The sequence below is a fragment of the Bos javanicus genome, chromosome 1, assembly GCF_032452875.1.
Source record: "Bos javanicus breed banteng chromosome 1, ARS-OSU_banteng_1.0, whole genome shotgun sequence".
In the NCBI taxonomy this organism is placed as follows: domain Eukaryota; kingdom Metazoa; phylum Chordata; class Mammalia; order Artiodactyla; family Bovidae; genus Bos; species Bos javanicus.
In genome coordinates this window covers 64,444,507-64,462,067 of record NC_083868.1, presented here as the reverse complement: position 1 = coordinate 64,462,067, position 17,561 = coordinate 64,444,507, and the positions used below count along the sequence as shown (strand labels likewise).

The 17,561-nt window shown below is 43.6% G+C and overlaps 2 protein-coding genes across 4 annotated transcripts in view; one reads left to right on the top strand and one right to left on the bottom strand.

The window, feature by feature from the left end:
* The window catches only part of TMEM39A (transmembrane protein 39A), a 29,098-nt gene extending 28,201 nt beyond the window's left edge, over positions 1 to 897 (top strand). Inside the window, exon 9 of the mRNA XM_061396477.1 lies at positions 503 to 897. Within this exon, the coding sequence (XP_061252461.1) occupies positions 503 to 736 (234 nt within the window). The 3' untranslated portion in view covers positions 737 to 897. The remainder of the gene's footprint in view (positions 1 to 502) is intronic.
* The window catches only part of ARHGAP31 (Rho GTPase activating protein 31), a 129,241-nt gene continuing 112,182 nt past the window's right edge, over positions 503 to 17,561 (bottom strand). For all 3 annotated transcript variants that reach the window (XM_061395809.1, XM_061395731.1, XM_061395658.1), the window contains 2 exons: positions 16,282 to 16,562; positions 503 to 13,886 (listed from right to left, as the gene is read on the bottom strand). In XM_061395809.1, the coding sequence (XP_061251793.1) occupies positions 11,457 to 13,886; positions 16,282 to 16,562 (2,711 nt within the window). In that variant the 3' untranslated portion in view covers positions 503 to 11,456. The remainder of the gene's footprint in view (positions 13,887 to 16,281; positions 16,563 to 17,561) is intronic.

The window sequence follows — 17,561 nt, the reverse complement described above, 5'->3', positions numbered from 1 at the left end:
CTTCTCAATATCCAGAAAAACTGGGCAAAACAAAACAGCTTGGTGGGTAACAGTTTAAGAAATTAAGAAATTACTGTATTGATATTTCAACTTGTATTACCACCCCTCCCTCCAGACTTGTTTAGTTTAGGTGTTTATATCTTAGATCAGCCCACAAACCAACGATTTTTACATTTTTAAGCAGTTACATTTTAAGTGGTTATCTCAAGTAAAATATTTGAGATAAGATATAATCTAGGAAAAACTTTTTTTTTTTTTTGAGAAAGATTTCTTTTGGATAAATCCCTTTCTGTTTCTCAGGGGTATTGAAATAAAATGTATTTCATTATACCTTGAGCAAAAAAGAATGGGTTTGGATCTCTGCCTGATTGACATTCAATAAGCAGATCTACTTATTAGTGTACATAGGAGCCTATAACTGTAAAATGATTTTAGAAAAAAATGTGAGAATAACTGCCGTCTTTTCTATGAAATAACATTTTGCTTTTTAACTTCCTTACAGTTCCTGTTTCATCGTCCATTAAGGCTGTTAAATCTGCTTATCCTTATTGAGGGCAGTGTTGTCTTCTACCAGCTCTATTCCTTGCTGCGGTCAGAGAAGTGGAACCACACACTTTCCATGGCTCTCATCCTCTTCTGCAACTACTATGTTTTATTTAAGCTCCTCCGGGACAGAATAGTATTAGGCAGGGCATACTCCTATCCGCTCAACAGTTACGAACTCAAGGCAAACTAAGCTGCCTCTCAACAATGAGGGAGAACTCAGATAAAAATATTTTCATACGTTCTATTTTTTTCTTGCGATTTTTATAAATATTTAAGATATTTTATATTTTGTATACTATTATGTTTTGAAAGGTGGGAAGGGCAAGGGATATTAAATGTATCCATAAACAAGGTGATGTGATCTTTCATGTGTTAGTATATTTTGACTAATATACAGAGGAGAGGTGTGCCTCTCTAGTAAAGAGATTGGTTTGTTTGTATGGCCCTGGAATAACTCATTCATTTCTGAACACATCTCATATATCACTTGACATGGTACCTTTTGTGTGTCTGCTTTCCTCCCAGTCCTCCTCATCTTTAGTCTTTGGTTGGCCTTATTGTTACAGAGAGATCAGTGGAGTTGCCTGACAGTACTCATTATCTTTTGTTTTGTTTTTTGACTGGCAGATAGTATTGGAGTGCATAGGGCAAGAGTGGGTTTAAGTCCTGTTGGGGTTCTCTTTGTTGCCTACTGGGAAGAAGCATTTCTGAGGTAGGAAATCTGCATTCTGTCTGCCCTATGACATTTAAATATACTTTTGTGAAAGCTCTTATCCTAAAACAGGATATTAGCTCATTTTCCCTGTTCTTCCACTTCTTTTGCTTGAAAAGATTTTCCTTTTCTTGTTAGCTGTTTTGAAATAATACTTTTAAGGACAGGATAGAGCGCCCAAACTTATGAAGAAGTTGGGTGTGATCAGTGGGAGAAGTTGAGCACAGATCCCCTGGCCTGGGGTCTGGCAGGTTGAAGACACCCAAGTAACTGGAGGAATGGATGCAGTCTAGCAGCAACCCCCCTACCATGGCCTATTTGGAGTTATGAGTAGAAGGGAAATATGAGAAGTTACCTCTTTCTCCTCGAGTAGTTTGATCTGTGTGTGTTCTTAATTTCATACTCCAGAACCTTTATGTCTGTATTAACCCCTTTCAGTCCATTTTCTTGAAAGGGGCTATACTCAGTCAGTTGATGTCACTAGTCAACTAAATTTCTGAGCCTTGTCTTGAGAACCTGAAATACATTTTCATGTGTTTTCTATGTTCATTTTGACCTTTTTACACTGTGAAGCTTTTGGTGAAACACAATATGGCTTATGAAGTAAAAACAAATAATCATATAATTCCTAATACTGGCCCTGAAAACAGTTCCCAACAGATTTCACCAAAGACAGCTGAAACACATATGGCTTATGAAGTAAAAACAAACAAACAATCATATAATTCCTATACTGGCTCTGAAAGAGTTCCCAACAGGTTTCAGCAAAGACAGCACTGTGAGGAATAGGTGTGTATATAGCTACCCTAAGTGACTGCTGTGTGTGACCATTGTTTCCGTAAGTTTTGATGGATATACTTTTTTTTTTAAGTTACATTATTTGGAATTCGTTCTGAGTGTATTCAGTCATTCAACAAATATGTGTTGACCACCAGGCACTATTTTAGGCACTGGGGATATAGCAGCGAATAAGAAACGTAAAGGCCCTACCTCATAGAGCTTACAGTATGCAGAATGGGAGGTGCGAAATATGCTGTAAATAAACATATATAATGTCTCTTGCTAGTAGTGATAAATGTGGTAAAGAGAAGTCAGAATAAGGAAATAGTGCTAGGAGTGGCACCAGTGGAAGGTATCCTCAAGGAGACAATCCCTCAGGTAGGAGCAATTTTGTGTGCTATGTGCTAAGTTGCTTCAATCGTGTCCAACTCTTTGTGACCCCATGGACTGTAGCCCACCAGACGACTCTGTCCATGGGATTCTCCAGGCAAGAATACTGGGGTGAGTTGTCATGCTGTCCTCCAGGGGATCTTCCTGACCCAGGGGTTGAACCGACGTCTCTTAAGTCTCCTGCATTGGCAAGTGGATTGTTTACCACTAGTGCCACCTGGGAAGCCCGACAATATTGGTGCACTGGAAAAATAGCAACCAGTGTGGGTTGGTTTTTGTAAAGTGGTTCAGCCTACATATGGTGGTTCTTGGAGTTGGGGAAGGTGGCAAAGCTGCCATTTCAGTGTACTTTCCTTAGACTCTTGATGATATGCTGCTTTTTTTAATTTTTAAAATTTTATTATTTTATTTCTGGCCACACTGCACAACATGTGGGCTCTTAATTCCCCAACCAGGGATTGAACTCATGCCCCCTGCATTGGAAGATGGAGTCTTAACTGCTGGACCACTGGGGGAGTCCCAAGATATGCTTCTTTTGACTAACATTTTGATGAGATTACTTGACAGCTAAGAGTAAAATGGGTTGCCGAGGCACAAAGATGTTTCATCACAATGACCCCAAATTGGTTCTATCACTGTAAAGTAGCCCAGGTAACTGGTTAGAGATTAATAGGCCGGTCTTGAAAGCTGACAGGATTCCTCCTTCCGGTTTGACTTGTCTTGGCCATGTTCTAAAGAAGTAGCACAGAAGGACCAGATGCCAGCCTGGCCAAACAAATGAGCAAATATAATAAATAAATTTTGACTAACGGAATTGCACGTTACCCCCTTGTTCCAGATACAACAGCATCAGAGATAAAACCCTTCAGTTTTGTCTACCTATTTTGGCTGACATTTGTAGGTGTCACAGTCAGGTAGAGGAGAGAATTACTAGTTACTTGTGTATCCTGTTTTTAGGGATCATGTGAAAGGACACCATCTTTATTTAGTGATGGTGGAGATGCATGCCCATTAAATAGCTTTTTAAAAATTGTTAAATGTTGGGAAATGGTGTGTGAAAAAAAATGGTATAGGTCAGTTAGGTGAACTTGGGATACTGCAAAAGGGAAGATGCTTGACCAGTTGTCTGGATGGCTTAAGGTGAGTAAATGTGTCTTGAGTTAAGGAGGGTAACATGCATTAGCATGATGGAAACTCCTCAGTATGTTTACTGTGATTCCATGTTTCCTAAGCTGCTTTCCCTTCCCTCCCTATCAATTACCTCTACACAATCCCTCTCATTTCTATTTATTGAGCAATTACTGTGTGCTAAATGCTGCTGAGTACCAGAGATACTGATGTTCAGAGTGCATTAACTAGAAGGCAGAGAAGTCAGTCAATTATAACACAAAAGTGCTTAGTGAAGGAAGTACATGCAAGAGAGTGCAGAAGTGATCAACTTTGCTGGGGAACTGTAGTGTCGGGATGCTACACTGCATCAGTCACACGTGATGCCTTTTGAAGGAGCTCTAGTTTACTACAGAGATGGAGGGAGGGCTCATGCAATGTGAACAGTATATACAAAAACTCAGATTTTAAGGAAGAGTTCAGTAATGCTAACGAGCTAGGCAAGGAATAGATTGCAGAGGAACTTGAATTCCACATTAAGTGGTTCAGATTTTTATTATCTTGTAGGTCACAGATTGTCAAAGGAGTAATTCTTCGGCTGCATCAGATCTACTAAGGATCTTGAGGGTGAATCCCAGTAATAAACACTTTTCACAAGCACTTATGATAATTCTTAAGTGGACAGAAGGACATCTAATGAGAGATTTTAAGCTGAGGACTTAGGATGACCCAAAGAGTTCTCAGGTCAAGGGTTCTGGAAGTGTAACTTCTGGACCAGCAGCATAAGGATCACCTACCTGGGAACTTGTTAGGAATGGAAATTATCAAGCCCTACCCCTGAACTGAGTCCGAAACTCTGGATGAATACAACAGTCTGTTTGAACACACCCTCCAGGGGATTTTGATGAGAACCACTGTCTTAGATAACTTTGGCAGCTGTACACAGGCTAGGTTTGGAGAATGGGGGGATGTGAGACTTAAAGCAGGGAGATCAGTTAGCCAACCGTTTTGAAAGTCCGTGTAAGAGAAAACAGGAAAAGTGAGGGTGAGGTGTCACCACTACTGGGTGATAGAAAAAGCTATGGACATGAATAATGAGGGAAAGTATGTGGACTGAAAAGAGGATGGAATTCTGATAAATAACAACATTCAAGGGAGGAGGAAGCTTTCAAGTGAAGCAAAGGGAATGGAAGTCCAAGAGAGAGGAATCAAGAGGTTCCAGAGTCATGATTACAGTATCGAATATGAGGTAAGGCAAGACTTGGCTTGGCTTCGGTGTGATACTGCTGGTAGCTTTAGCAGGAGAAATTTAATGGAGCATGAAGGTGGAGTGCTTCCTCTGAGAAGCTTAGGTACACACAGGAATAAAGAGACAAGCATTGTGTGAGGTGGAGGAAACATAAGCATAAACAGGAAAGTCACTCAGTCATGTCTGACTCTCTGACCCTACTATAGAGTCCATGGAATTCTCCAGGCCAGAATACCAGAGTGGGTAGCCTTTCCCTTCTCCAGGGGATCTTCCCAACCCAGGGATCGAACCCAGGTCTCCCACATTGTGGGCAGATTCTTTATCAGCTGAGCCACAAGGGAAGCCCAAGAATACTTGAGTGGGTGGCCTATCCTTTCTCCAGTGGATCTTCCCAACCCAGGAATCGAACCGGGGTCTCCTGCATTGCAGGTGGATTCTTTTTACCAACTGAGCTATCAGGGAAGTCTGTATAAACTTGTGAAGTAAGAAGCCATTAGGTTTTGGAAGGAGTGGTCCATCTGGAATACCGTGTGAGTTTTGAGAATGAGGCCACTGCTGAGGTGATAAACCATAAATTTACAATGGCTTTCATCATGGTTTTATGATTTTCTCTAGTCGAACTCTAAATAGACACAGTAAAAGAGTAGAGAAGTTGGGTGGTAAGAGTCCTGCCTCTGGTTTGGAGGTTTGCCATGCAGGCATAGCTGAAGGATGAGTGGCCAAGTAAGTTATGAGAATAACAGATGATGTAATGATGTACTTGGGGTCTGGAAAGGCGAAGGATGAAGTCTGGTGGGGCTAATGGCCATCCGATAGAGGAAGGCTGGGGCAGACATCTGTGATCTTGAGCAAGTAGAAGAAATGAAGCAAAGACAGAGTTCTGAGAAAGGAATATGGGGGTTTAAGATCACAGATTTCTGTGTTATGAAACAGCCTGATGTGTAACTGTGGAAGCAACAGTTGAGGCAAAAGCTGTAAGCAGTTGTGGCAAATTTTCCTCAGGAACATTGAAGTCATCCAGGATGATGATGGGACATGAGGTAGAAAGGAAATGGAGCCTGGTACCAAAGACTGGAAATCTGGGACATGGATTATATCAGGGCCACAAAGAATGGAAAAATTAAAATAGCTGGATGCCATAAATTCTAGTAGTGAGACTTTTGTATGAGATGGGAAGAAATGGTGCAGAAGCAGGAGTGGGAAACTGGATAAATTTTCTGGGCTTTTCCTAGTCTGTATAATGTGGGAGAAATGGGCAGAGAAAGAATTGTCCTCAGGTGAATGTCAAGGTTTTATTGAAGTCGAAGTGGAGGCAACATTCAGTGAAGAGACTGCAAGGAGGGGGGGACCCTGAGGAACTGGAGGAAAGATCAGGAGTGAGGGGAACTGTTGTTGCCAGACTGGAAATGGGGAAGGGTGGTGGGCTCGCTCAGGAGGGAAACAAAGGAGTGTGGGGATCTGGGAGTGCATAAGAAAAAAAGGCATTTATAACAGTAATGAAGGAAGAGGAGCAGGCCTGACTGGTATAAAGTTCTAAATAGGATATTCCCAAAATGCTTGAATTTTAATCCTCTTGGTAACTACTTTTCACTGCAAATATCACCAAGTTGGGAGCCTAGGCAGTATCATATTTTTTAAGGCCTGACATTTAAACTCATTGAGTGCCTTTCCCCCACTCCCTGCAACCCCCTTCTGAGGTAATATATGCCAGGACAGCAAACTTTGCTTTTTTTCCTTCAGAGCACCATTAACAAAAATCACTGAAACAAACAGTCCTCCCTAACTCAAGCAATAGAAAAACTTGAATGTGAGTTCACATTTCTGTAGGTAGATCCACATAACTCCTTAAACGGTGGAGTTCTGAGAATAACTTTTTTTTCTTCTCATTTTTCATTATAACATCCATTGATTTATACCGGGTATCTTGGGTGACATGTATGACTGCAACAGTAAGAGAGTGAAGTTGTAAATATTTGACAATTATTAAAATGCAAGATAACAAAAGCAAGAAAATTTTACTGAAGCAAATCAGGATTTTTGCCTTGAGGAGACCAAACCTTGAAGTAATAAAAAAATCAAACAAAACAAACTAGAACAATGAGCCAGAAGGCATATAATCCACTTTTCCTATTATTGATGTAGATGACCCATGTCTTCTAGTTCATAGTGCCATCATGAGCATTATATATCATTTATTAGAGTACACTTTAAAGCATAACAATCTTTTAATTACACTTAAATGTCTCTATGGATAGGTTTAATATTTATGCTTCTTTAATCAATAGAAAAACATTTTGATTATATCTTTGGAAACATTTATCAAGCTCAACAAACAGCTGAAATCGTGTGGCTTTCCGATAGACTCCTTTGAGAAAGTGCTTTACCTTACAGAATTATAAGCCAGGAAGTACTATGGCATTAAATTAATGCAAAGCATTGTGATTCATCCAGTAAAACACAGGACTCTGTATTTCATGGGCTTCTTATATTTAACCACACCCTCCATCCTCCTAGAAGTGATCCCTGTATTGCTCATAAACCTAGTGCTCCTAGATTTCCTGTGTGTCAGTCGAATCAGTGGCGGCCCCAAGTTTACACCATCTGGACTGACCCTGATCTTCAGCCATCATGCTTCCACCATCTCCCATTTCTCTCCATGCTTGGAAAGGTACTCACTCCCTCTCTACCTTTATTAGGAAGGTGTTGACAAAGGAGGACACAGTCTTTGTCATTCCACATTTTGAACTCATCTTCCTGCTAGAGACATCTAAGATCACACTCCTGGCAACACTTAACTCCAAGATTCACATTGTCATCAGATAGGACATGTTAGAACATGACTCTAATCAGTCCCTGGGGGGAAATGGACCTTCCCTGAACCTCTCCCATTACAACCCCAGACAAATGAATCCTGTTTCCCAACAGCTTTTCAGGCAGAACAGGCCTGTGTAGACAAATGACTGCTCCACCCAACTTGAGGCAAATGTTATTACCATGTGTTAAACATTAGACATGAAAGTAACAATATATCTTGGACCTATGACTTCATCACCAACAGGAGTTAACCCATTTTGTGATGAATGGAAGTGGAGTATGGAACCCTGATGTTACCTGGTTCATTTGCAAAGATCCAAGAGGATTTCACAGCCAAACTAATTCAGTTCAGTCGCTCAGTCGTGTCCGACAGTTAAGACCATGCAAAACCTCAGGTTTATTCTTAGTCACCACTCTAATTGTGTCAATTGATCAAAGCAAAATTCTCAAAACCTGAATGTCTTCCTAGTACCTTCTGGATTTGTAATTGTGTTTAATTTGATTAAAGTCAGTGGGTAACTTGCACACTATTAGCAATCATATTAGAAGATGCTAAGTTGCTACTTGTTTCCCCCTTCTGCTTTCATTTGGTAACTTAATGGCTCTAAATCTTGCTACTAGTTGCTTATAGGCCATTTCATTTGCTACCATCCTTCTCCCCCTTTTCATTAGATTCTTCAAGAATTCCAGAGTTCTTGAGTGCCCAAATATTACTAAGATCTTGCCAAATATTGTCTGTTGATGATGTTTACATTTTTAATCTCCCCAGAATACGGAATTTTGCCTTGGCCAATATTTTGAATTTTAAGGCTTAGATTAGGCTAACAGTGTCTTAATGGGGTTTTGGGTCAGGCCTCTTCATATTCCATTTGAAGCAGAGAGTAAAAGCCACATTCCTTCTACCTGGTACATTTTGGCAAAAAAGTGGGGGGAAAAGGTTGGCTTGCAAGGGCCATTTTGCCAAAATATAGGTTATCATCCTTTTAAGCAGCCATTAACACTGAAAGAAACATTAGAATATGCATGTTTTTCACTTTAAATTCAAGTTTTAAATCAGCCACCCCCATGTTGAGGCCCAATAGTTGAATTTGAGCTACCCCCATATTGAGGACCAATAGCCCTTTGAGAATCTGTTTCTGTAGCCCTATCTAGGGCAGCGTGTAGATCCTCCTATAAACAGCAGCACCTCTTCTCTTGCTTCCCCTGGATAGAAGCAGGCAGTCTAATTTCCATCCAGCCATTCTCAGAGGGGTTCATTTTTCAGTCCCAAGTGGATATCCAAATAGGTAATCTCAGATTTGGGGGGAACAATTTCAAGCGTATGAATGTAATGAGTTTTCCCTGTAATGCAATGGAATGTCATCAGTGCTAGGCTTTCCCCAGGAAGCTTATGAAGATGGAGAGGTCCACACTTTAGCAGCAGGACATTGACCAAGAAGGTGAGTCAGCTTCCAAGGCCTTCTGGATTGATTGGGCAGGAAAGCTCAGAGTAGGGAATATCTTCAGTTGTTATTTCATGATGACATCCACACATAAAACCCCTGAAGATGCTACAAATAAAAGATGTCAGAATCTAAGAAACACGGCAGTCATTTAATAAATCTACATGGGTGCCTCAAGTTGAACTCACTTGTTAATGGCGACTTCTCAGTCTATGCCCAGATTAAAATATATCCTCTAAGTGTTACAAACAAAAAATTTAAAATCATCATAAACTAGTTACTCGGCTCAGAGTTCTGATGGTGAAGAAAAGTGCAGTTCCCTCCTTCTCTCACCTGCTAACTGGAACATGATCTTTATCAAAACGTAGATACCACAGTGTACTGATGTTGACATAACGCCTACGGGCCACATTTGATAAGGCAGAAATGTCCTTTTCAAATATGAATGTGGCCCTTCTCATCTGACACCACTATACTCCCTCACCTTGCTTGCCTAGGGGGAAAATACTATGCTTGAAGGACTTTTCTTATGGGTTTACATCTCACTGGCTGTTGGTCTGATATTTTACTCACCCAATGAGAATGCAAAACACACAGGCCAAAGGCCTATTAACTGTTCCCCTTGCTCACTCAGGGTCCTCTGAGAGCAGAGCGCATGGGCTGGCCTGCCAGTTATCTCTGCCATAGATACTGACTTAAAAGGCATAGGACAAAGCTTCAAACTCAGTAAGGCTTATCAGAAAGAAGAGAAAGAGCAACACGTAACTGTTGCAGGACATCAGCTTCCAATTTCTCACTAGAGGAGGTAACTTCAGTTCAGCTCCTAAGCCAGCCCAGTACCAGCCTCGGTTGTGAGGTCAGCCCAGAGGTACTGCTAGCTCTTAAGAGAAATATGTGCAGTGACTGAGCTTCTGGACAGAGTTCAGCCAGCCTTGAACCTGAGAAGAGGTACACAGGGCTAAAAATAGGTCCTATACTTCCTTTGTTTTTCAAACAAGATAGTTGTCCTCGAAGGTCTGAAAGTGTTGATACCTTGATGGGTTTTGCCTTGAGCAGGGCTCCTGTGAAGACGCCCTTTTTGGAAAAAGCACCAAAAATCTGTCAGCAGGTTATGTTAATCATCCTTTCTCTTTACAGTTGCAAAGAACCACTTGATGTTCTAAATAACGAAAATAAGATCAGATTGGTTTATTGCTTCTGCTTGCGTACACACAGGAGAAGAGCAAGTCTGAGCACCTGGGGTGGGTGGTGGGTGAGGAGGACTATGGAAAGGGGAGGAGTGCCTCAAAGCTGCTGTTCAGCAACGGAGGGACAATGAGGAAGGAAGGCATCAAGAAGCGCAGCTCTGATCAAGCGGGAATGATGGCCGCCCTGCATGGGTCCTTCTCTCTCCTCCTAGGATTCCCCCCTTATCTTCTCCTATACTCAGATCCCAGCTGAGGAAAGAAAGTGAAGCTGAGCTAGAGGTTTTTTTTTTACAAATGTCCCACTGATTTAAGCACTGCACGTTTAGAGTGTAGTTCTGCCTATGTGTGAGGCTTTTCTCTATGATGGCATCCTGTTCATGAACTCAGACACTGGAAGGAGAGCAGATCACTTCACTATCACACCTAAATGAAGATTCAGCACATTTCACTGAGGTAGCCCTCAGCTCAGCTCCCATCCTCCCCAACTACTGAACTCATAAATCAGAGGCAGGACAGTGGAGTCCCAAATTAATAAAAGCCAGACCCAGAAAGTCTTCTTGAATTGCACCAGTCTCAGAGTCTGCTCTGGAGAATACATTCTGATTTTCTATGCTGGTGTATGGAGCCATCTGGGACAGGTCTGCAGGGATTCAGGGAAAGCATGGGTAAATTCACCCACTTGGATATTGAAGTGTATGTTAGTTTGCATTTCCAAACCTGCTTCTACTCTGGATAGTACACTTTTACAAAGCTTATCAGAAAACTGGTCTAAAAGAACACATGCTTTAAAGAGCATTAAAAAGCATGAAGTAAATAGGAGGCCTTTAAACCTCAATAGCAACATTTGTCAACATAGGCAAAGGGTTTCTCTTTCAAAAGATATTCTCACATCCACCTCTTAACAGCACTAGATAATGGCAACGGGGGAGTGATGCAACGGTTTAAGCCCCACATATCACTGGAGGCCAGCATTTCATCCTTTTCCCTTACCTGAACTTTCCCTGCCTGCTCAAGTAGGCTTATTTAAATGTCATCTCTTGTCCTTCCCCTGACCTCTCTTCTGGCAAATGGCCTAATTAATAAATGGTCAAAAGGCTAAAGAAAGAGAAGAAGAGGCCAAAATAAGCCCAAACTTGGATAACCTCTGCCTGGAATATAGGCAAGGAGCCTTTGTAATAACTTCCAGATGAATCATGACATTTTCTCAGGTACCAGCAGGCGAACTGATGTCATTCTATTTGCCTTCCACTTCTTCCATCCAGAATCACTGATCTCCGCTGGGGCTGGTAAAAACAGCTTGTTGAGGTCTCTAGTCTCTGGCCATTCTTAGGGATGGTCATTTTATTCCTAAGTGTAACCCCTTCTGGTGTGACCCATGTGTTTTCTGCCAACTCCCCACAAAGCAGGCCAGGGGAAATTGTCTGGGTGGGACTTCTGATAGGGGACAGCAGGACCTTGGAATCTGTCCCTGTAGATGAGGGGGGTGGGTGGTCCATAATGGGGAAAGGAGGACTGAATAAGATTAGGCTCTGAGGTCTTCCTGGTCTAGACCTATGGAAAGGCTTAGAACCCCCTGATGAGCGCTCTATTTTTGAAGAAAGAAGGTTGTCCCCAGATGGCTCTGTCTCTGATGTGCGCTTTCTACACTGTACTACTGCATCCTGAGTGGTCAGCAGGTTGGCCAAACCTGGTTCTGGAGAAAGGGTGGGTCCCTCACACACGTGAGATGCAGTGGTATCCACTGGCAAGGATTCAATGGCTCCTGTATCTTGCTTTGGCTTTTCTTCCCTTGGGCTTTCCAAGGAAGAGAGAGAATCATCTTTGGTAAGTTTCTGAGAGGTCCCACCAGTGGAGCCAGCTTCCTCTTGGTTCCTCTCCAGGGGCTGAGCCCCACTCTCCTCTGAGCTCTGAGAGGGCAGGGGCTGTGGGATCTGAGTGTACTGAATCTTGGGTGGGATGACTGGGACTGCCCTGGCCTGGCACATTTTGACCATGAAAGAGGTTCTCACAGCTGACACACTCACAGGAGCTGAGTTACGGCGGCCCGTCAGGGCATGGGCAACCATGTCCAGGTCCTGAGAGTCCTGGGAGTAAACCCTCCAGGGGTCTACTTTACCATGAGATGAGGTCAGCCATGTGACCTTTGGGTCTCCTGGCTCAGAGAGGTGCACTTCAGGTGACCCAAATGAGGCTGCATTCTCAAACCGGAAAAGGTCAATGATGGGAATGGTGGAGTCCAAGTTGAGAGACGAAGGCCTGTTTTTCCCCTTCGGGGCCCCACCCTCACTACTCTTGCGCTGGAACTTAGGGGGATGCTCTCCAGGTGAGGTGTGGTCCTGCACACCAGGTGAGTTCTCCTTGCTGCTGTCTGGCTCGGGATCACCACCAGGCTCAACCCGAGGGTTGTGTGGCCCCACGTGTGGTCCCAGTTCCTTTCCTTCTGCTAGACCGACAGGGCTGGATTCTGCTGATGCGGGCTGTGAACCACCTGGTGCCTTCTGCTTAGGAGGAACCTCTGTCCTTTTCAGGCCAGAGAGCTCTTGAAAGGACCTCTTGGCTTTCTCATCCCATCCAGTAATCTCACTCCTGGGTGCCAAGGGCTGCAGGGGGTTGGAATTCCTTTCTGCTTCAAGATCAGCACAGCTGCTGGAGGAGGAACCCTTGAGAGTCCACTGGCTCTTAACCATGGTTTTGCCATCTAGAGAATGGCTCTGGCGAAGGCTGGGCCTGTGAGAAAGCCTCTTTTCTAGTCGGTGGCCCTGGGGGCCCTGCATCTGGGTCTCTTGTACATCTTTAAGGGTGGGTGAGTGCAGGGGACTTGTCACCCACTGGGGCTCCTCCCAGGGCTCCACCATCTCCAGGCCATGCTGGGCAATGTCTGTCACAGTGTCGTCGTCATCACAGTCTGAGGGTTCCTGTACTGAGTGGGCTATGTCCTCCTCTCCTTGTGGGGAAATCTCGGCCTCCCTGGTTGGGCTAGGAAAACTAGAGCCTTTGCTCTCAGGAGCAGGATTCTTTGAATTTTGCTTTTCACTTTCTTCTGAAGAGGCCTTGTCTCCCTGACAAAGGCTAGGGATCTCAGGGCTGCCTTTGGACTTCATTTGGTCTGCATATGGATTGGTTCTCAAATTCCCAGATGAGTCTTCTCTCTCAGGGCCACTCGTCAATAGTTGGACTCGAGGTTCCTCCTCTAAAGGTGTTGGAGGGGGAGCAGCAGGTGGGAGCAGAGGAGACAGATTCCCTGGGGCTCCCACTTCCATCCTTGTTTGTGGAGAAGACTTCTCCAATGGAACTATTTCCAGAGGAGTCAGGCTGGCAGGGTCTGGGCGCTGGCCCTTTTCGGGGTCTGGCTCAGATCTAGGGAGGATGCCGGCTGTCTCCAGCTTTTCTCTATTGGCTGCTGTGGAAGTGCCCAGTGTGCTCTGATTGGTTGGATTCTTAGTCCACTCCTCCAGAGGGGCGGAGACTGGAGCTGGGGTGGAGCTCCCAGGGGGCTCCGGGGAAGCAAAAGGCCCTGGACTAGATTCAAGAATAGGCTGAGTTGGGCTGATCTTTAGAGCAGGTGGTGCCAAGGAGGAGAGTTCCTCCTCAGATTCAATAATTTTCAGCTCCTGTTGAATCTCAGACCAGATCAGGGCGTTGACCAGATCATCTTCATCCTGAAAAACATCAAGAAACTGATTACTTTCGAACCAAAGACACTGGGCACAGTTTCCCAGGGAGAGAAGGGTCTGCACTACCAGCTGCACTACCCCAGCACACAAAGGATAGGGCACTAATGGTGACTGAAGATGTTTATTAATGCTCACGGTGTACCACAACACACATTAAACGTGTTTTCTTACTTGTCCCAAGAACCCTAAAAGATAAATGCTACTGTAATTACTCCCATTTTGGAGATGAGGCAACCTATGTTCAAACAAATTAAACATTTTGCCAAAGTCACAGAGCAGCAGATCAGGATTGAAATCTAGGTTAGTCTACACCTGAACATAAGCACTTAACCCCTGTTCATTGTTGCCTTATAAAACCAACCCAATCCCTGATCTCATATAACTTCAGATTGATCCAATGGCTCATAAAAATGAGGTTCTCCCAGTGGAATGAAATGTTAACTCCTGCCCTGACACCTGCTTTCCAAATAAATACAGCTATCCCTTCTTACTAATGAAATACATATTTCACAATGAAAAAAGATATGATACATATTAAAAGAAAAAAGAATGAAAAATAGCAAAATGAGACTTCCCTGGTAGTACAGTGGTTAAGAATCCACCTGCCAATGCAGGGGACATGGGTTCAGTTCCTGGTATGGGAAGACTCCGCATGCCATGGGCAACTTACACCTGTGTGCCACAGCTACTGAGCCCAAGTGCTGCAACTACCAAGGCCCCTATGCCTAGAGCCTGTGCGCCACAAAAAGATGCCACCACAGTGAGAAGCTATAGTGAAGAGTAGCCCCCACTCACAACGATTAGGGAAAGCCCAGGTGCCGCAACAAAAAATAAATAATAATAAAATAGTTGTTCTTTTTTAAACTATAAAATTCTGAGCAAATCAGAAGAGTTTCCATTGCCCTTAGGTTAAGCTCCAAATCCCTTCCAAGCAACCCTGCATGACGTGACCCACGCTTTGCTCTGAGCCTCACTTTCTCTAGTCCATGTTCCCATTCTCCAGCCTTGTTCTTGTTCCTTGAATGTTCTGTACTCTTTCCCATTTCAGATTCATGGCACATCTTACTCTTTCTGCCTGGGAGTCTCTCCCTACCTATTCTGCTCCCTACCCCTTTCTCCTAGCTTAAGTTCTGAATAGAAATATCTATTTTTCAGAGATGCCTTCTCTGACCCCCATGAACCCCCTCCTCCCTCTGACTAGGTTGAGCCCTCCTGTGACATGCTCCCACAGAAACCATACTTCCATAGCATCCTAGAAAAGACTTGGTTTGTGATCTTTCTATCTATTAAGCTGTCATCTCCAAGAAGACAGAGATGGTGATCATCTTGTACACTGTAGTGATCCCAGTGCTCAGCAGTGTGTCTCACACAATATAGGTATTTAATACATGTTTTTAAATGAATGAATGAATTGCTGCTTTTACTTGTTCTCATGAATCCAGCCTGGTTCTCCTACCATAAACTTCATCTGCTTCTCAAAGCAATGCAATTCATACTTTATCCCTCCCAGAGTTCAATCCCCAAAATAATGTTTGCATCTTTCTCTTTCTATAAATACAAACATACTTTACAGGAACCCTTAATCAGCCCTCTGGAGGCCACTGTGGTGGCCCTGCACTGCCCTAACTTTAGCCCATAAGCCTTTTATACCCATCCCAGAGACCAAGTTCCTGAAAGCTACTTAAAAGGCAAAGTCCTTTTCTCCTCTGGCATACTCCTCCAAGTCACACTCAGGTCACCAGAGGTATTTCCCAAATGCAAGACTCCTCTCTCGGTGTCCCTGGAAAACCTCCTCAAACTTCAGCTTAAGCAATGATATCCCTTCCCCCAGAACCTTGGAAAATCCCACCTCTGAAAGGTGGGAAAGGTTCAGTATGCTCTGGCATCATGTTTAAAGTTCTCCAGAGCCATAGGAGGAAGGAATAGATCCTGAAAATCTTACAGAAGATTTTCACAAACAAGCACAGATAACGTCTACCCAGAATGTCTGGAAGAAGAGAGCTGGCCCCCATGAGTGGTCATCATGTTTGGGCCCAGGACATGACAAGCAGGTTTTGTCCTGCTTTCTGGATTGAATGTCATCACATTCCCAGCAAATTACTGATTTATGGTTACTTCAGGTCAGAAATATTTAGAGCTGAGTTTGTCCTAGGGAACTTGAGCTGAATGGTTACTTATTATCACCACAGGACCCCTGAAAAGTTCACTGCAGAAAAAAAAAATCCCAGACCTGATTAGAATGCTGTGCCCTGAAGTCTCTTTGGCATAGACTGGTTCTTCAAACAAGTAAACAAACAGCAACAAAAAACTTTAAACTGTACCAAGAGCCCTTGAAAAATGAAGACCCTACTGACTGGACCAGGCAGTGAGTCTACCTTACCATCTCATGGAGAAACACTGCTTCGGCTCTGGCCCCGGGGTTCTCCTGCAGAGCGCTGGCCGCCACCTGGCTAGTCTCGCCACTCTCCTCCACCACCTTCTCTGCATCCAGCTTCTTCTCTAATTCACTTGAATGCTGAGAACCCAGGGGGCTTTCTGAGGTTTTCTTCTCCTCCACTTGGGTGCCTGGCTCCAGGGGAAGGCCTTTGCTGCATTCCAGTGTTCTCACCGTGTCTGGTCCTGGCTTGGTATTCTCGAGAGCTGCCTTCTTAGGTACAGATGCTGCAATGAGGATAAGAGTTATCAGCTGAAGGAGACTCCATGTCAAGAGGGGCCATTCCCAGCACAGTCATAGTCCTGGACTAGCTCTGCTTCACAAGGATGGAGGGGATTCTCCCAGCTCACTACTCCCTCACATTCTTTACCCTTTCCTCCTATCAATGATCTGTCCTCAGATCCCAGAGTCTCAGAATGCTGGAAGTGGGAGGGACCTCGAAGATCATCTGGTCCAGTTGTTTTCAACTGGGAACCATTGAGTCCTCCCCTCTCCAGGGGACATTTGGCAATGTCTGGAGACACTGCTGGTTGTTGCAACCAGGTGGGAGAAGTGGCTACTGACATCTAGTGGGCGGAAGCCAGGAACACTTCTAAATATCCTACAAAGCATAAGACAAACCCCCACAGTTACCCAGTCCAAAATGTCAGTAGTGTTGAGGTTGAGAAACCTGGTACTAATCCAGTCTTTTGCTTGCTGTCTAAGGTCACAGAAATCTGTTATCTACACCAAGCTACAAAGATGTATTATGATTATGACTGCAGCTTCCTATGTGACTCTTCTCAGGGACTACCTGCACATTCACTTGGATATATATTTACATCTAAAGTGATTCAACTCTGATCTTAAACAGCAGACAGAGAGAGTAGAGGCAGCAAATCTCATGTTTGGCCCCTAATGCCTTTCATGAAGAAGGTCCTATTTCACCATATAAGGCTGTTTCCACAGTGTAGGATAAAGTCTCCATACCTTGCACAGTGCTGGTTATATAGAAGATCCTCAGTGATATTATTTACATTGGAATTAAAGAAGCCTGAGTTCAAATGTTAGTTTCTCAATGAATCTTGTAATCTTGGTACATGGCATAATACTATATAATAACATATTACAGGGCTGTTGTAAAGATAAAGAAGATTAGGGAGGCAAAGCGCCTACTATAGAGTCTGACATAGAGTACAAGCTCAGGAAAGTTGATTGATTAAGAACAAATTCTTTTCATTGCCACT